The 17,394-nt window shown below is 60.6% G+C and overlaps 3 protein-coding genes across 5 annotated transcripts in view; 1 reads left to right on the top strand and 2 right to left on the bottom strand.

The window, feature by feature from the left end:
* The window catches only part of Rfx2 (regulatory factor X2), a 54,650-nt gene extending 52,925 nt beyond the window's left edge, over nt 1–1,725 (top strand). For both annotated transcript variants that reach the window (XM_021633018.2, XM_021633020.2), the window contains 2 exons: nt 38–80; nt 411–1,725. In XM_021633018.2, the coding sequence (XP_021488693.1) occupies nt 38–80; nt 411–523 (156 nt within the window). In that variant the 3' untranslated portion in view covers nt 524–1,725. The remainder of the gene's footprint in view (nt 1–37; nt 81–410) is intronic.
* Nucleotides 1,726–5,634: 3,909 nt separating this feature from the next.
* On the bottom strand, nt 5,635–7,765 carry Prr22 (proline rich 22). Its single transcript, XM_021633034.2, has 3 exons — nt 7,271–7,765; nt 7,122–7,187; nt 5,635–6,698 (listed from the first exon to the last, which is right to left on the bottom strand). Exons 1-3 carry the CDS (start codon nt 7,380–7,382, stop codon nt 5,635–5,637), a joined length of 1,242 nt encoding a protein of 413 aa, XP_021488709.1. The 5' UTR covers nt 7,383–7,765.
* Nucleotides 7,766–7,788: 23 nt separating this feature from the next.
* On the bottom strand, nt 7,789–12,955 carry Dus3l (dihydrouridine synthase 3 like). 2 transcript variants are annotated; one of them, XM_021632967.2, is made up of 13 exons: nt 12,426–12,952; nt 11,372–11,654; nt 10,266–10,772; nt 10,134–10,175; nt 9,869–10,021; nt 9,611–9,727; nt 9,349–9,414; nt 9,141–9,251; nt 8,888–8,984; nt 8,502–8,577; nt 8,183–8,371; nt 7,967–8,095; nt 7,789–7,894 (listed from the first exon to the last, which is right to left on the bottom strand). In XM_021632967.2, exons 1-13 carry the CDS (start codon nt 12,518–12,520, stop codon nt 7,822–7,824), a joined length of 1,938 nt encoding a protein of 645 aa, XP_021488642.1. In that variant the 5' UTR covers nt 12,521–12,952; the 3' UTR covers nt 7,789–7,821. The 2 variants fall into 2 exon arrangements, with proteins under 2 accessions (XP_021488642.1, XP_021488641.1); XM_021632966.2 differs by having other exon boundaries at nt 8,888–9,251; nt 12,426–12,955.
* Nucleotides 12,956–17,394: the final 4,439 nt, after the last annotated feature.

Below are 17,394 nucleotides of genomic sequence, written 5' to 3'. Positions count from 1 at the left end.
TTACCCCTCATGACTGTGATGCTCCCTTCTCTTACAGTTCAATGATCTGGCCTCCCTGTCGCTGACCTTGCTGGACAAAGGTGAGCGTGCCCAGGCTCCCGGCCCCCTTGCACAGTGTTTTTACCACACCATTGGGGCAGCCTCTGGGGAGGCTTGATCTCAGGAGCTGGCATGCAAGGGGTGGGAGCTCCCGTGACCCCTGTGACCCCTGATAAGGTGTGAGGAGGGCTCATCCCTGGCCAGGCTGGGCAGCAGAGGCCAGCGGCTGGAGACCCCAGCTAGAATGCCAGCCTGCTGATGCACCAGGGGTGACAGGCGGGACATAGGGGTCTGCTGGCCTGGAGCAGAGGTGAGGCGGTGGCATAGGCCACTCTGTTCATAGCGGCACCTCTGTCCCCTCACCCACACAGAGGACATTGCGGATGGGCACAGCAGCGAGGCGGATGTGGATGGCCGCAGCCTGGGCGAGCCCCTGGTGAAGCGGGAACGGAGCGACCCCAGCCACCCACTGCAGGGCATCTAGCCCTTCCCTGGGCGTCTTCCATGCGCTTCCGGAAGGCGTCGCCTGGCCCCCCAGGGACCTGGACTCTCAGTTCTATCACACTAGTGCCTCTTAGATGATGCCATGTTTACTGTGACCCGGGGGTGCTGCACCCCCAAGGTGCCAGGGACTTCGGGGAACCAAGACGGTTGCTCAAGCTGCCCACTCTGCGAAGGTCCTTCGGGGCACAGCGACCCATCTGCCCCGTGTCCCGGCACCCTCCCCTGCTGCGTTTGTGAGTGGCGAGACCCATCCCAGCTGGCCCCATTGCTTTCGCACTCAGCTGCTCCCAATTTAAGCCACCATTTCAAAGAAAGCCAACCCTAGCAGAGCCCAGAGCGGGAGGGACGGCGCTTCTCCCAGGGCACCGAGTGTGGGCTCCGAGGGTCCCCTGTGCTCTGCTCTCCGTGCTCGCCAGGCCTCTCATGGATGGGTGAGACCTCCAGGCCCAGACCCCGACCCTGGAGGGATCCCAGATGCTAACAGCATCTCGTCTCGTCCCGGGCAGGCCCAAGCCCCAAAGGGTCACAGGTTCCAGGCGCCAGCCAACGTGAGTCAGCCCAACCCAGGTGCGTGGCCCATCTGCCCAAGTCCAGACTTCCTGTGCAGTTCACAGTTGACACCAAGATGACCCAGGGGCCCAGGAAGCCGCAGGGCTGGCGCCATGCCCACGCCTCCACGTAGCCTGGGGCACTGCAGTCTTCCAGACAAGCCATGCTGGCTGCCAGCCTGTGGCCACCCCCTTCTCAACCGCAGAGCCCAAGATCTCTGTGGACAAACGAACACCAAGGCCACCTGGGCCGAGTTCTAGACACCCCACACGAGGCCCTCTCAGCGCTGTGGTCGCCATGTTGAGACGTCTGCCTCAACCCAAGCCCCACACCACACGGCTAGGAAGCGCCTAATGAAATCTGATAGTTTCTCTCTTCTTGGAAAAAGTGTTCCCCCGATGGTTTTGTGCTGTAACTGTTCTTAGAAGGTTCTTGTCCATCGAAACACACCGGCGTCCATGTTTGCTCATTTGCGCGGCCCTTGCTCACAGACAGAGCCTGTAGACCCAGAGAGTCCGGACAGGACGGCTCTAACAGATGGCGTCCGAGGGGACGCAGACACGCGCTCACGGTGACTGGCCTGCCCAGTCTCTCCCCCTCGTGGAAACCAATACACACTGGGATTTTCCCTTGGCCTGTGTTGTCCTTTGTAGGGTAGGTAGATCGCCAGCCACGCTCCAGCCCCAGCGGATCCTGTAGCTGTCTCCCAGACTCACTTTGGGGCAGCCAGTCTCCCACACTGGCGCTATGGCTCCCCAGAGAAGCTAAGCCTTTGACCCCAGGGCTTGTCCCTCCTGGGAGTCGAGGCCTTGTGTCCCTAGCAAGGCCAGCCCCAAGCTGGTGACAGCAGGGCAGCCCTTCCAGACACGACAGAAGAAATGTGCTCCTGTCCCTGGCGTCCGACAGACGTTTCTCAGGGTGTATCTGTACCCAGGGCGAGGGCAAATGTTGGCCTCTGTCAGAACCTTGGGCTGAGCGTGTATCCACAGCAGCTCCCTGACTCACAGATGCACGGAATAGGCGGTCTGGTGGTGGTTAGCAAACCTGCCCCAGCTCTGATGATGGAGAGCTCAAGGGAAGCTGCTTCTTCATGGTTTGGGGAAAAGCTTTCATTAATGATTTGAGGGCTGAAGAGATGGAGCTCTGGCTGCTTCTGCAGAGGGCCCAGATTCAATTCCCAGCGCCCACACCGCCATCTGTAACTGCAGTGCTGGGGATCTGATGCCCTCCTCTGGCCCCCATAGGCACTGCACTCTCGTGGTGTATACACACGTCCAGGCAAAACACCCAAACGCCTGAAATAATTCATTTTAAAAAGGAGTGGAGAAGTGTTCTCTTTCTGAAGTGTGCCCTTGCCTCCTGTTTTCCTCCCTCCTCCCTGGCTGTTGTGTCTCCATTCCTGGGTCCAGCTCCAGGCCCTGCCCTATCACCCTTAGTGACTGGGCCTATTCCCAGAACAGAGATATCCTCCCTGGTCCGAGTGCTCTCCTGTGCTCAGACATCAACAGGAGCAACAGGGGCTCAGGATTCCAGAGATTCTTAGGATGGGGGAGGCGGGGGACTAGGGGCGATAGGTGGGATTTTGGCATCGCCGTTCCAACGTTACCACAGGACCAGGCAGGAGCTCAGCATCACCGGGCAGACACTCGGGGACCAGCCTTCAGCCAAGTGTTCTGCCTTCGGTGTCACTGTGGACACTAGGCCAGGCCATGTTCCAGGACAAACTCTAGGGCACTTTTGGTACTAATCGGTGTCCTTGGGCTCCACCTACTTCACACCACAGATAAAAACCATAATCATGAAATCCATGCGTGTCCCCAGGCAGAGCTCAGGATTTGCTGGGGTGGAGGTGGGGCAGGCATCTTCTTTGGAATCTGTGCGAGTGATGTGAAAGCCAGAGGAGGAGGTTGGAAGAGACAGTCTCATTTGAAACCGGGATTGGGCCAGCAAGACCAAACGGTCCTGTCACCATCCCAGAAGTGCTGCAGTTATTGGAATGCACAACCAGCTTCTTTTTTGTTGTGTTTTTAAGTTTTTTATTTTATACGCATTGGTGTCTTGCTTGCATGTGTGTGAGGGTGTTGGGTCCCCTGGAACTGGAGCTACAGACAGTTGTGAGTGGCCATGTAGGAGCTGAGAATTAAACTCAGGTCCTCTGGAAGAGCAGCTAGTGAGTGCTCTTCACCACTGAGCCATCTCTCTAGCCGCCCTGTTTTTGTTTTTCGAGACAGGGTTTCTCCATGTGACAGCCCTGGCTGTCCTGGACTATCTTTGTGGACCAGGCTGGCCTCAAACTCATGAACTCACAGAGATCTGCCTGCCTCTGCTTCCCAAGTGCTGGGATGAAAGGCGTGTGCCACCATGACCGGCTCAGCTTCAGCTTTTTTTTTTTTTTTTTTTTTTATGTACATTGGAGTGAAGGTGTCAGATTCCCTTGGAACTGGAGTTACAAGACAGTTGTGAGCTGCCATGTGTGTGCTGGAAATTGAACCCGGGTCCTTTGGAAGAGCAGACAATGCTCTTAACCACTGAGCCATCTCTCCAGCACCCCAGCTTCTTATTTTCAAAGATAGGGTTTCACTATGTAGCTGGTCTAGAGCTGTGTAGACCAGGCTAGCCCAAACTCCGAGATTGAGTTTAGTCTGACTGGCAAGGGCTGGAACAGCAGATGAACTCCTGATCCTCCTGTCTCCACCTAGTTCTGAGATAACAGGCGGGCTAACACGCCCAGTTTCTGTGGTGCGGGGGTGGGGGGGGTGGGGGGCAAGCCTGGACGCCTGCATGCCAGTCAGAGCCTCTGTCCACTGAGCCCCAGCCTCCTCCTCTATCTCCAGTGGTGCTTCTTCCGGGGGTGGGGGTGGGGGCTTCTTAGAGGACCCCCAGGCAGGTGAGTCCTTCACACCACACTGTTTCCTACCCATGATTCACAGCAGTCGTGTGCAGCCCCTTCCATAGCTCTACAAACAGCTGACTCTTGCAAACCCATCACTCTGCCTAACCAGCACTGGGCGGGAGGAGGCGCCAGGAGAGGGCGGGCTCTCTGCGCTGTGACCTTGAGAAGGGGGCCATGGGGGACTCTGGACAGAAGGGAAGAAACGCTGGCAGGGGCCTTGAGCATGAAGCAAGGCAGAGAACTCCAACTCAGGCAAGAAGCGATTGCAACGAAGTGGGCTGCGTTCCGTGGGTAGATGACTGGAGCGTCTGCCTGCACACAGGAGGCCCCGAGCGCCAGCGCGGGAGAAACCAGGAGAAGCCCTTCTCAGCTACACAGGTTTGAGGCCAGTCTGGCCTACAAGAGATCTGTCTAGAGAGATGGCGGGGGACGGGGAGAAAGGGAAGGAAGGAACGAACCCAGGCAGGCAAGCTGGGCGTGATGGTGCAGGCCTTGAGGGTGTCTCATCAGTGTGAGTCCAGGCTAGCCTGCCTGACATAGGTTCCAGGATAGCCAGGGCTACTACTGACAAACATTTACAAAGCGACAATGAGGAGAGTCGGAGGGTCGGGGGATAGGGCAGCCTTGGGCTTGAGCAAGCACGGGTGACACACGGGTGAGGTGTGACTGCGTGGAGGGCAATCCTCTCCCACCTTTGCTTGGGCCCTGGGGGCCCCCCACCTGCCTCACGCACTTCCGCCCTTAGCTGCTATGGCTCCCTTCGGGCACCCTCACCTTCTTGGGAACAGGCTGTCTCCTGCCCATCAGGCCTCCCCACAGCATGCCAAATCCTACCCAAAGCCCACACCGGTTCCCACGGCCTGTCCTGCCGCCACCAGCAGCCACACTTAGGCTGAGCCCAGCAACCCAGACGCCCACCAACAGCAGAGGTGACCTCAGGTCTTCCACAAACTGTGGCTTTGTGGGGCACAGGGGAGGCGCAGGGAGCTTGCCTGAGGAAGAGCAGCTCTCTAGGACCTGCCCTGCACGTTGCGTTCCGTGAGAGTCCATTCCCATTCCTCTCTGGACACTTTCGGTTCCCACTACCAAACCATACAGGGGAACCCATTTCAGTGCAGAGTCTGGAAAAGAAAACTCCACTTCCTCAAGAGACCTTCCAACACGGCCAGCCCCTGGTGACCAATTTCCGTTTTTGAGACAGTGTCCTGAAGCTCAGGCCAGCCTTGAAATGCTGATCCTGCCCCCTTCCACTTCCTCAGCGCTAGGATTACAGCCACGTACCAAACATGGTTTATGCAGCCCTGGGGAGGGCAGCCAGGGGCCTGTGACTAGCAACTGAGCCCCAAGCACTCCACCAGCTGAGCTCCCAACACCCTACCAGAGGGGGCACAGCCCAGCCCCCACGTCCTCATGTCTTTTAAATGGGGTTGTATTTGGGGGCCCAGACTGGCCTCCGCTAGCCCCTGCCCGGGTGCCCCAAGTGCAGGGGTGATAGTTCAGCCTCCCTGATACCTCACACTTCAATTCCAAAGTTCCTAGCCCAACTCTGAAGGCGTCTGGTGACCGCCAGGGCCCCCTTTGCCTACCCGTGTCGTCTCCGGCCTGGTCACGGCAAGAGGACACATGTGCACGTGTGAGCTCAAATGGCTTTAATTGGGGGCAGCTCCCAGGTCCGGCCTGGGTCCTGTGGCAACGGTGGTCTGCCTGTGTCTGCCGCTGCCTGTCTTTCCTTTCTTGGCGGATGGGCTGGCTTTCTTCCCCGACTGATGGGACCGCAGGCCAGGGGCCACCATGTCAGTGACAGGGACCCCCAGGTGGGGTGGCGGCTCATCGTCCAGGGCCTTGAAGCTGAAAAAGTAATCCACGTTGGCCACCGCGTCCAGGATCTCGGGGACATTGTAGTCAAAGGACAGCAGCTCATCCGGCAGGTGCAGAGAGCGGATGTCAGCCGGACAGTCGTCCCCACCTCCACCACTGTCCCGCAGTCCGGGGCCGGAAGCCCTGTGCAGGGCCACCTCCGCTTCGGCGCCACCAGGCAGACAGTCGAAAAGCTTCATGGCATCTTCCAGAAGGACCTTGTCCGGCAGGAAGAAGGCACGAGCCACCTCTGGAGGCATGGTCTCACCTGAGGCCGCGGGGGCCGCCTCCTCTACCTCGGCCGCCTTGGGCTCCACAGGCCCGGGAGGGAGCCGCGGCCCTGGCCTGGCCACGCCACTACCCTGTGGCTCCCTGGAAGCCTCAATGGGCCTCACGGTCACCTGGGGCCCTGGGAACTGGCTGGCGTGGCCACTGAGGTGGCTGTAAGGCCCGGGGGCCAGCGTGTGCACTGTGGGGACTGTGATGAGCACGGGAGATGGCTTAGTCTCTTTGGGGGTCGGCGGAGGCGCCAGGCCTTCTCTGAGCATCTCCATGAAGTTGAGAGGCCCTCCGTCCCGCACAAAGCCCAGCGCCTCGGGCCCAGGCTCCTCCGGTGGAAGGTAGTGTGTGAGGTACGGTGGCCCGCTGGGGGCCGGCTGGTAATGGGGGTAGAGCGGAGGCGGTGGCCCCGGGGCCTTGAGGTAGGATGGGGCCTCCAGCAGGTAGCCGCCAGGCAGGGCGGGACCCCCAGCCACTGCCACCTTGTAGAGGGATGACTGGCCGAAGTCGGAGGTGGCCCATTCGATGCGGTAGATGCGGGGGTCGAAGAAGCAGCCGCAGGGAGCCATCTGGAAACCTGCGGGTGGCAGACACCCTGAGTGGGGACCCTCAGGGGAACCAGGCCACAGGGTCGGGGGAGAACCAGGACCCAGGCATGCAGCCTCACCCTGGAGGCGCTTTGCGAACTGGCTTTGTTTAGCAGTCCTAGGGGGACACATAGGAGACGTGGCAGGGGTCCCGTCCTCTGAGGCCTGCCCCTCAGGGGGCCACTGACCCGAGCTTGAGAGGCTGGGCCTCTCAGAAAGCCTTGCCTAGTGGCAGCTGCTGTCACCAAAGCAGGCTTTGGCCTGGCCTCTGGTGTCAGTTCAAAATGTGGCACAGAAGTTTAACTATGGGGTGGGGGTGGGGGGCACAGAGGTGACTCAGGGTCCCTTTTGGGGTCTCATCTCTGGTGAGGAGGGAGCCTGCTCACAGCGAGGCTTGGGGCGCCGGCCGGTACCTGCTGGAGGGGCTGGCAGCACATCCTGGTCTGAGCTGGGGGTCTGATACAGCAGATTGGTGTTGGCTGTGGACAAAGGCGCCTGGTGGGTGGGGCAGGGGCCTAGGCCCCATGGCCGTCACACACCCCTGCCCGCCCCACCATCATACCTACGGTGGGAAGGGGTTCTGGGCCACCGGGCACCTCAGTGCCCTCCAGGCTCTGCGGGCCGAAGCCTTCCTGGGGTATAGCTGGGGGGTAGAGGGTTTTGGGGTGCTGCATGGGAGGGCCCGGGTGGCAGTAGAGGCACCTGGGGACAGAGTCCCGCTGGGTTCTGTTTGCCCTGTTGCTAGGTGGAGGGTTCCAGTCCAGGGAAGCCCACCACGTGGGTTCCGGGGCGGGGGTGGGGAAGACATGACTCCAGGGTCAGGTGCTGGCTGCTGCCTTCCAGCAAGTCACCCAACTCACAGCCACGAGGGCATGTGCCAACAAAACGGGGTAGTCGGGAGACAGAAAACCATGCCGATGGGCCCAGACACCAGCCACGAACCTGGACGAAGAGGGAGGGCCACCTCAGGAAACCTAAGAAAGCCCAGCTTAAAGGTGGGTACATGCCTAGGGCTCCTGACGTTCAGGACTAGCCTAGGCAACACGAGACCTTGTCTTAAAAAAACCAACAAAGAAGAAATTGTAGAAGAATAAAATTTATTGTCTCCGTTGGCTACTTGTAGGCGTTGGCTTTGTGCTTGGGCAGGAAGACAAAGCCAGGGGGAACTGGTCCAAGCAGCATCTCACTGTGGGGACAAGAGTGACAATTAGGCCTGGGCCTCCCAGCATTGCCCCACAGAGCCCTGGCCAGTGGGTACCTGATGCGAATCCAGTCTGCAGCCTGCTGGCTGGCCATGAGCGTCTCCAGGTGGTCCCGGCCTAGGTAGTAGGGCGGCCTCTCGTTGATCCTCTGCGGGAGTCGCTCGAGCAGGCCCACAGGGACATACCTGCCAAGTAGAGAGAGCAGAGGAGGCCATGAGGCCTGGGAGGCCTGAGGCTCCAGTCCCCTCCCTGGCCAACGGTTCACTGTCCACCTGCAAAGGAAGGACAGCCACTCCAGAAGGAAGCGCCGGGTCCGCTCCACGCCCTGCGTGTCAGAGCCCCAGTGCTCCAGGCCATAGTGTGTGAAGTCCCTGAGGATGTCCAGGCGCTCGGAGGACGAGATGTCCCAGTGCCTCTGCTCCTTGATCTCCGTGAACAGCCAGGGCTTGAGCAAGGCACCACTGTGGAGGGAGACAGTCAGGGAGGGCCTGAGGCCTGCTGGCTCCCGTCACCTCAGCGCCTGGGCCTCACTCACCCAGCAGCCCCAGGCCGACATTCTCGCACCCTTGTCCCAACCCAGCTACCACTTACCGGGCAACCATGATCCCTGCCACGCCTGTCTGCATGGCAGAGTTGGCGTCCTCAAATGAAAGGATGTCCCCGTTTCCTGAGGAGACAGAGCGGGTCTTCACACCGGAAGGCCCCATGGACCTGGGGACGGTCCTGGATCTCCCGGGGGCCCAGCATCCTCCCGTCATCCCGGCTGAAAGGTCAGCAGGGCTGGAGGCCCCGGTGGCCCTGGCACCTACTGAACAGGGGCATGGGGCTGGCCGCCTTGGGAGGCCCTGGTGGCCCTGGCACCTACTGAACAGGGGCATGGGGCTGGCCGCCTTGGGAGGCCCCGGTGGCCCTGGCACCTACTGAACAGGGGCATGGGGCTGGCCGCCTTGGGAGGCCCCGGTGGCCCTGGCACCTACCGAACAGGGGCATGGGGCTGGCCACCTTGGCACAGTGCTCTATGTAGGGCCAGTCGGCCAGCCTGGTGTAGCGCTGTTCTCGGGAGCGGCCATGAAGCTGTGAGGCGGGACGAAGCAATGAGGAGGTAAGCTCGAGGGGAACAGGCCTCGGGGCCCCGAGGTGAAGGGCAGGAGGGAGCCCAGGGAGACAGCACGGAGCCAAAGGAGACAGAAAACAAAAGACCAGGAGGGCCACAGGGGCGCCGACACCCACCGTGACCAGTGCGACGCCCCAGTCCCGTAACTCGGGCAGCAGGCGGTGCGCCAGGCTCACGCGCTCCTGGACACCGGTGCGCATCTTAACAGTCAGCGGCACGTCCAGCACCTGTGGGGCGAGGGGAGCAGCAATCGGTGGGGCTGGACGCTACACAGCAGACGCTGGGGGACAGGGGAGGCCCACAGCCCCGATGAGCCCAGGTTACCTCATTCACACCTCGCACAATCTGCTGGAACTTGGCTGAGCGGTTCATGAGGGCGCAGCCGCCACCCTACAGGACACAGACCCTGATGACCCTCCGAGAAACACGGACAACCCCTGTGCGCAGCCACATATAGCTAAATCGCCCGCCGCCCGCCTCAGTATGCCCTCTATCCAGATGGGGAAACCGAGGCATAGGGCTGGCCAGACAGGCTCCCAGGCTTGGGCCACACCCGCCCCTGGCTCCAGGGCACCGTGGCCATCACCTTCTTGTAGACAAGATCAATGGGGCAGCCCACGTTGATGTCCACAAAGTCTACGTCAATGGTGCGATTCAGGAGCTCCGCGCATTTGGTCATGGTGTCGGGGAAGGCGCCTTCCAGCTGCAACGGGCGCAGTGTGGTTGGTGACTGGCCCACTGGGGTCAGCACGCCATCCCAGGGACAGCAGGAAGGAAGGCAGGGCCACGGCACCGCTCCCCAGCACAGCAGCCCTTCTCAGCCGCCGTCGGGACAGACACTGACCTGCACCCCAAAGATGTCCTCGCACGGGTGGCGCTTGAGCAAGGCCCACTCGGACATCTGTCCCTGGAGCAGGTTGGTGCACACGGCCATCTCGCCACAGGTGACATCTGCACCAAAGCGCTTGCAGATGCGGCGGAAGGGCAGGTTCCCACACTGGCCGGGATACGGGCAAGCTCAGGCCTCAGAGGTCGCGAGAGCAGCGACAGCAGAGCCCCTCGGTGCCCCCAGGGAACCACGGGGCTGCCCTTCCCCAGCCACCTCCTACCGTGGTGAGCGGAGCCAGGTACAGCTTCCCTCTGATGTCCAGCTGGAGGGGAAATGAGCACAGGTCAGGCTCCTTCTGCCCAGACAGGCCTGTGGACGGGGCAGGAGCCCAGCCGCCAGGCCTGCCCCTTACCCGCTTCTTTTCGCAGGGACGTAGCCGGACGACATCCTCGTCTGTCAGGGGGCCACAGGTGGGCACAGGGCTGCCATGTGGGGTGCCAGCCCCTCCTACGGGGTCTGGCTGGGCGTGGCAGCTGTTCTGCTCTGGGGTCACCGTGGCCACGGTGGTCTCAGGAATGGCCGCAGGCACGGGGCTCTGCGTGAGGTTGCGCAGGGCCTGCTCAGCTCGCTCAAAGCGCACCTGGCGCTTCCGCAGCTGCTGCTGCAGGGCCCTGTCCAGGCCATTGCGCACAGAGGGGAGGTGCGCACAGCGGGCCGCCACCTCCTCTGACACCAGGTTCTGAGCGCCCGGCCCCAGGTGCGCCCCGGCAAAGCGACAGGTGACGCTGTAAGGGCAGCGGCCAAAGGTGTCAAAGAGCACGCAGCGCGGGCCCAGGTCTGCTGGTTTGGTCTCCAGGTAGCGCTCCACATCATGCAGGAAACGGCAGCGGTCTCCAAACGCGCACGGAGTCGCCAGCTCCTGTGGAGGACGGGAAGGGACCGGCGAGGGCTGAGTAGCCAGGCAGCAAGGGGAGCTCTTCTCCCAGCTGTGTGGCCCTGGGCGGGTGTCAGCAGCCCCCGGAGGCCCTGCTGCCAGCCCTGAGCTGGAACAGTGTCAGGCTCACATGAGCTAGAGTGATGGCCCGGGTGTCAAGAGCCGACTGATCTTGCCCACGACCTGAGTCTGATTCCTAGCCACCAAGCGGCAGCTCACGACTGCCTGTAACTCCGGTTCCAGGGCATACAATACCATTTAAAAAATAAATAAATAAAATAGTGGGGCTGTGGCGATGCAGGCGCTTCAGAGTGCTCTCTGGGCTTGAGGCCAGCCTGGTCTACAGGGCCAGTTCTGGGACAACCAGGGCTACACAGAGAAACCCTGTCTCCAAGAACCAAAATAAATAAATAAATAAATGGGAGCTCGCAGCACAGCTGGGCTGAGGGCTGTTGATCCTGCAGCAGCGAGAAGCCACAGTTCTGTTGGGTGAGGCTCCTGCAGGCCAAGGGCCAAGCACACTTGTCACAGGCCAGCTCCTGCAGGCTCTGAGATGGCCGTGGAGAGCCCCGGTCAGCTCTCACCTGGAGAAGGGACGGGCATAGCCTCTCCTTGTCATAGTGCGCTGGCTTCACGTGGGGCCGGCTTTTGTTTTGGCCACGGGCCCTCTTGGGCACCTGCCTCTGTTCAGAGGATTCAACTGCCACCTCCGTCTTCCCGTTCTCCTGCGCATCTTCCAGACGGCTCCTCTTGGCCTCTGGCTCGGCTGTGTCTTCATTGCCATCTCCTGCGGGCGTTTCCTGGCATACACCCTCCCCCTTGTCTGCATCCAGGTATTCATGGAACCGTTCCTTGGTGGTTCGGTACCTGCCAGAGAGGAAGAGGCTCGGTTCGCACACCGAAAGGCACCTGGGGACTAATGCCCGGCTCACATGCTTCTGCTGACAGGAGGCTCAATATACTTAGAACCAGCCCTGGGGCACCCCAGTGCCAGGTGGACACCTAGCTTGCATTTGAAGGACCCATGCATTGTCTGTTTTTGGTGGGTAGAGAGTTGTTCTGGCTGTCCTGGACTGGATTTGTAGACCAGGCTGGCCAAGAATTCACAGAGCTCCTCCTGCCCTGCCTCTGCACTCCAGAGTGCAGGGATCAAAGGCGTGCGCCACGATGGGCTGAACTGCATTGTCTTACAAGACTTACAAAATGCCAACATTCACGTAGACAATGAAGAAACTACAAGTCCCAGTATGCTTGGCAGCGAAAACCAAACTGCCACACTTCCCAGGAGATCTTTCGGCCCACATACAGAAGTAGTCTGTAACCATAACCGGAAGTGATAAACACGCACGCCATTTTGCCCTGCGCAGGGAAGACTACAAGCCCCAGCGTGCACCGCGCGCCTAGTGTTTCCTTCCCCCCCACCCCCCCGTTCCCCGCGCAGCACATGCGCAAAGCCAACCCTAACGCATGTGACAACCATACATATTACACTAGCGCGTCAGCAGGTCCGTAGAGACTGCGGTGCCGCTGGCTGCTCCCTCCAGGACGCCGCCACACCTCCCGGCATGCACCACTCGCGCCGTGCCATGGACGCCGGGAAGGGCCCCTCGGCTTCGCCGTCGGACGCCAGCGACTTACTGAGGTTTAATGGGCGCCACCCCGCGTTCGCATGCGCCTGCTCCGGAGTCGCCGCCACCACCGCTCTCAGCTGCCGCCTTCGCACCCTCCGCCATCGACGCCCCTCACACCGGCTCTGGAGTGTGGCAGGAAAGTCTTCCGGGTCGCTCGTGTCTTCCAGAGCCTACCGGGGGGAGTGCGCATGCTCACACCGCACCAGGGCCGCTAGGCGTGCGCGGCCCAACCTAGGCTGGGCAGGGCGGCAGGAGCCGGAAGTGCCGCGGGGTGCTCCCGCGGGGTTCGCTCGTCCGCTCCGGTCGGTCGCCGTTTCCTTGTGGAAGTGAGTCCGTGCATCGGGGACTGCACCTCACACGGGCGACGCTGCCTTTTTGTTTATTTATCTTTTTAGGAAACGTGTCTGTGATGTTGTAATATGATCTTATAATAATAAAGCAGCCCGGTGCCGCAGGCCTTTAATCCCAGCACACGGGAGGCGGAGGCAGGCGGGTCTCTTGAGATCCAGGCCAGCCAGAGCTACACAGAAACACCCTGTCGTGAAAAACAGACAAAAACTGCAAGAAGGATTCCAGTGACTTCACAGGGACATGCCCTCTTCGGAGGCATGTGAGCCAATGTGGCCCATAAAACCGGTGCAGTTTGTATTTGTTTTTATTTTGTTGCCTTTCACCGTGTAGCCCCGCATCCTGAGTGCTGGGATTAAAGGCGTGTGCCAGTGTTGCTTTTTTTTTTTTTCTTTCAGATTTCAAGACAGGGTTTTTCTGTGTAGCCTTGATTCTCCAGGAACTCTGTAGACCAGGCTGGCCTCCAACTCACGGAGATCCCCCTCCCTCCGTCTGCCTCCCGAGTGCTGGGATTATAGGTGTGAGCCACCCAGAACCGGCTCCGTGTTGCCTTTTTAAAGTTTTATTTTCTCATCTATTGTGGGGGGGGTCTCCTGTGTCACGAGTGTGTGCTGGCCCAGAGACAATTTTGAAGGGTCTCGGCTTCCCCATGTGGGTCCCGGAGATTGAACCCCGGTCTCTGCAGGCGTTTCTCCCTACTTACCCCACAATTACTGTTTTAATAAAACTGTTGAAACGATTAAGGATGCAGCCCATTGTGCGCGAGGCCCCAGCTCTCTCCCTCCACAGGAAGCCATGGCAGAGCACACCTGTCATCGCTGCACATGGCAGCAGGATCTGGAGGAGGTCGTGTTGGGGCCACGCTGAGCTACACGTCCCAAAAACCAAAGCCAGGTCAAACCAATCAATAGGTATAGTCATTCTTGGAGAGGAGACAGGGTCTCACTGTGGCCCAAGCTGGGCCCCAACGCAGGAACTAGACCCTGTGCTGGTCGTATAACACAAGAGGAAACTGAGGCCCAGAGAGGGAAAGGGGTTAATTAGCCTAAGCCCTCGATGGTGCCCCCAATTGCTCCGTTGCTCTCTACCTCCCTCTGCAGGGCAAGATGGTAATAACACAGTATGCACGGAAAGGCTGGGTCTCCTCGCCACGAAGACACATTCAGTGGCGTTAACTGAGGCCCCCAAAGGGCGACCTCAGGGACAAGATCCCGGTCAGTGCAAGGCAACCCCGGCAGGCTTCCCGCAGGAGGCCTCGGCAGCCCATAACTGTGATCATCCTTAACCGTGATGTGCAGCGTTCACGGTGATGCGAACTCAGTGGTGCATCAGCTAAGCGACTAGTGAGATGTGTTCCAGGCCCTGTACCAGCCCCCGCGCAGACTCCGGCCGCGCCCCAGCCCTTCCCGCTGCAGAATGACGGTTCACTTCCAAGAACCGGCCTTATCTCCTCGCCCGTGCACACGCTCTTCCCTCTCCCGGAACACGCTTCCAGCTTGCACACTACCCCACCCCTTTCTCCTCTGGCAGCTTCCACACCCAGGTCACCCGCCGTCGCCTTTGGGGGAGTCTGGCTCCCTGAACTGCGGGATCCAGATAATCCGCTGGAGCTGTGGCCAGCCATGCCCAGGCCTGATCTCAGCTGACACCAGGAAGCGAGGGGGGCAGGTGGCTGTGGCCAGCACTTAGGGAGACTTAGGCGCCAGGTGGGGGCAGGGCAGACTCAAGGGTCCCAGCTGCTGCCTCCTCCCATCCTCTCCACCTGGCTCTTCAATTCTTCCTATTTTAGCCTAATTTGATTTTTTTTTCTTTTTTCAGATAAGGTCTCAGGTAGCCCAGGCTAGTCTCCAACTCACTGTGGCTGGAAATGACCTTGAACTACTGATCCTCCCGCCTCCATACCTCAAGTGTGTCTTACACCACGTTTGGCATTCTCTCTCCCCACTGTCTTTCATTTTTGTCTTTTTTGTGACAAAGTCTCACTTTCCCAAGGCAACCCCAAATTCACGGCAATCCCCCTGCCTCAGCTTCCCTAGTTAGTGGCCGGCTTGCCAGGCTGGGATCCCTCCTTGATCTGTGCCTGCCTGGGTACACCCCCCACCCCCGGCCGCCCCTTTCCTCTCAGGTCTCTCTGGCAGGTGCAGCCCTGGGCTGGGTGCCCACGGCTGTCCTCCCGGATTTGTGTGGCTGCGATTCCTTTATCTGTGTCTGCAGCTGGGTCCTTATCTCGGGGCTGCAGGTCGGGAGCGGGGGGATTAGAGCAGCCGGAGCCAAGCGGTGGCAGAGCGCCCGGCACCACTACGGCCGGCGGCGCCTGCGAGTGCGCGCGTGCGCACCGCGGCCTGCGCGCGAGCCCGCCTCCAGCCCCGCCCCTCTCCGCAGGCCCCGCCCCCAGCTGCTTCCGCGGGAGCCGCTGCCCAGGTGGTCGGCGTGATGCGTTTCCCACCTTCCTGACCCGGGAGCCCGCGGGGACTCGGCCTTCACCTCTGACCTCGGGCTGTCGATGGCCCCCAGGGGAACAGCCTGGGTCCTGTTTTTACCATCCCAGCCCGAAACTGCAGCTTCGCTGCTTCCTGCCGCCCACGGGCCGCTAAGAGTCCCCTTCTGGCCTCGGTTTGCCCGTGACCCCATCTCCCCCACCCCCCGCCACCACCAGAGAGAGAGAGTGTGTCAAGTGATGCGGGAGGCTCCTCGGCATCTTCCACACTAGGACTGACAGTCACCCCAAAGTCCCAGAACCCACTGCTGAAAACCGTGGAAGCCGGAGGATAGGGAGTTTGCAGGCCAGCTGGGCCACCAGGGCAAGGCTTTGGTCGGAGGTCGATCCTGGTCTGGGCTCGGTGGGTGGGGGCCTTGGTGGAACAGTTGAAATTCCATCCCCAGAACCTCAGAGACCAGCTCTGCGAGCAAGCTCCAAGGATCGGGAGTTCAAGGTCATCATCAGCTACGTAGCAGGTTCCAGGCTGGCCTGGGCTACAGTATGGGACCCTTTCTCAAAATGAAACCCTGTGCTAGAAGGGAGCCCCAAGGACAATCCTGTCATATAGAGGGTACCCAAGGCTATGTCTCAGACACACCTAGGAGCTACTTTACAGATGGGTAAACTGAGGCTGGGCAATCTGTCACCTCCACACACACTGCAGGATGGAGCATATGAAATTAATAGTCATAGGCGGTGGCCAAGGGACATAGAGGACACACTGAGTTCCCAGCTACCTCCAACCCCTCTGGGCTGGTCCCTGGGGGTCCCCCCAGGGGGAGGGGGTGGAGGTCCAGCTCCCAAACCTGGACCAACTCCCAACGCTAAGATGGAAACTTCTTCATCAGCCAAGTTCATGTTTTGGCCAGAGGCCGCCAGCCTCACAGAGCCTTGGTCTGGGTCTCCACCCAAGAACAGAGTGCTTCCCCTTGGGAATGGTGGCCTCCAGGAGAGGTCAGGCCCGCTCTGGAGCAGGGGGAGACGGGTGGTCAGGCCTGGGCGTTCTGCAAAGTCTCCAAGCCACAGCCTCTGACTGTGTGACCCAGGGGCTGCTGCATGACCTCTCTGGCCTCAGGTTTCACAAGCACCAAGTAGGCAGGATGGCCCGGTCTGGGGTGTTGCTGGGGGACGATATAGGAGAGGGTGACTCCCAGCTGCAGGTGGGTCGGGGCTCGGAACTCAGTTCTCCTCACATCTGCCAGGGCCCCTCGCCCTTGTTAAAATGGATCAAAGGGACTGCATCTGTGCCTCTTTGTGCCTCAGTTTCCCCATGTCGAGGCCCTGACAGGATACTGAGGTTTAGATCTGTTGGCAACGGTCCCTCATCCCACACGGCCTGCATCTGGGACGAAAGAACTCAACAAAATACTGTCAACGCCGCCAGTCCAGCAGCCCTGAGCTCAGCCGCAGACGCTGCTAACAGCGCCGGTCCCCACGAGGCATCGCCCGCACCCAAGATCCAGCAGGAGAACGGGCTTCTCTTAGCTGGTGGTAGAGAAGTGTGGAAGGAGAGGTTTGATGGTGTGAGTGTGCGCGCGTGTGCGCACGTGTCCCCGTTCCCGGACGAGGTGTCACTCACACTGTACGCCAGGCCATCTGTTTGCTGCCCTCGGTCTGGAGGGTGACAGCGCGTGGGTGACCCGGAAGGCTGCTGGGATAGCGGGCCCCGTGTTCCTGGTGTGACCGCGTCCAGCCCCGAGCGAGGCAGCCACTCTGCATCTCTGAGCCTGAGGAGATCCCAGGAATGGGGTCACAGGTGGGTACAGGTCCTGTGTCCGTGCCCTTTGCTCCCATCCCGCCGGCTGGTGTCAGCCCCACCCCTGCACCCCCACCCCAGAGGAAGAGCCTGGTCTTTCAAGTCCTGGTTGTCAGGGCAACCGTTTTATGAGCGTCCACATGGTGGGCACATGTGTGCGTCCTGCTCCCCATGTGTCTGTCTGCCCCACCCCCAGTCACGGCGGGGCCGGGTGAGCAGAGGTGGCCACGGGCGGCTGGTGACAGCTTCGTGGGGGCTGGCCCAGGAGGGGCGGGCTCTGGCCAGCTCTGTGTGCGAGGGGGCCTGGTCCCCCCCACCGGGCCACCGTGCGTGGTGAGTGCCGTGGCCCCAGGAGCTGTGCGCTTTTTGCACGTGGGCGTGTGTCTGTGTGGG

The sequence above is a fragment of the Meriones unguiculatus genome, chromosome 17, assembly GCF_030254825.1.
Source record: "Meriones unguiculatus strain TT.TT164.6M chromosome 17, Bangor_MerUng_6.1, whole genome shotgun sequence".
Lineage (NCBI taxonomy): Eukaryota > Metazoa > Chordata > Mammalia > Rodentia > Muridae > Meriones > Meriones unguiculatus.
The sequence above is the reverse complement of the archived record's forward strand: the minus strand, read 5'-3'. Positions and strand labels throughout refer to the sequence as shown.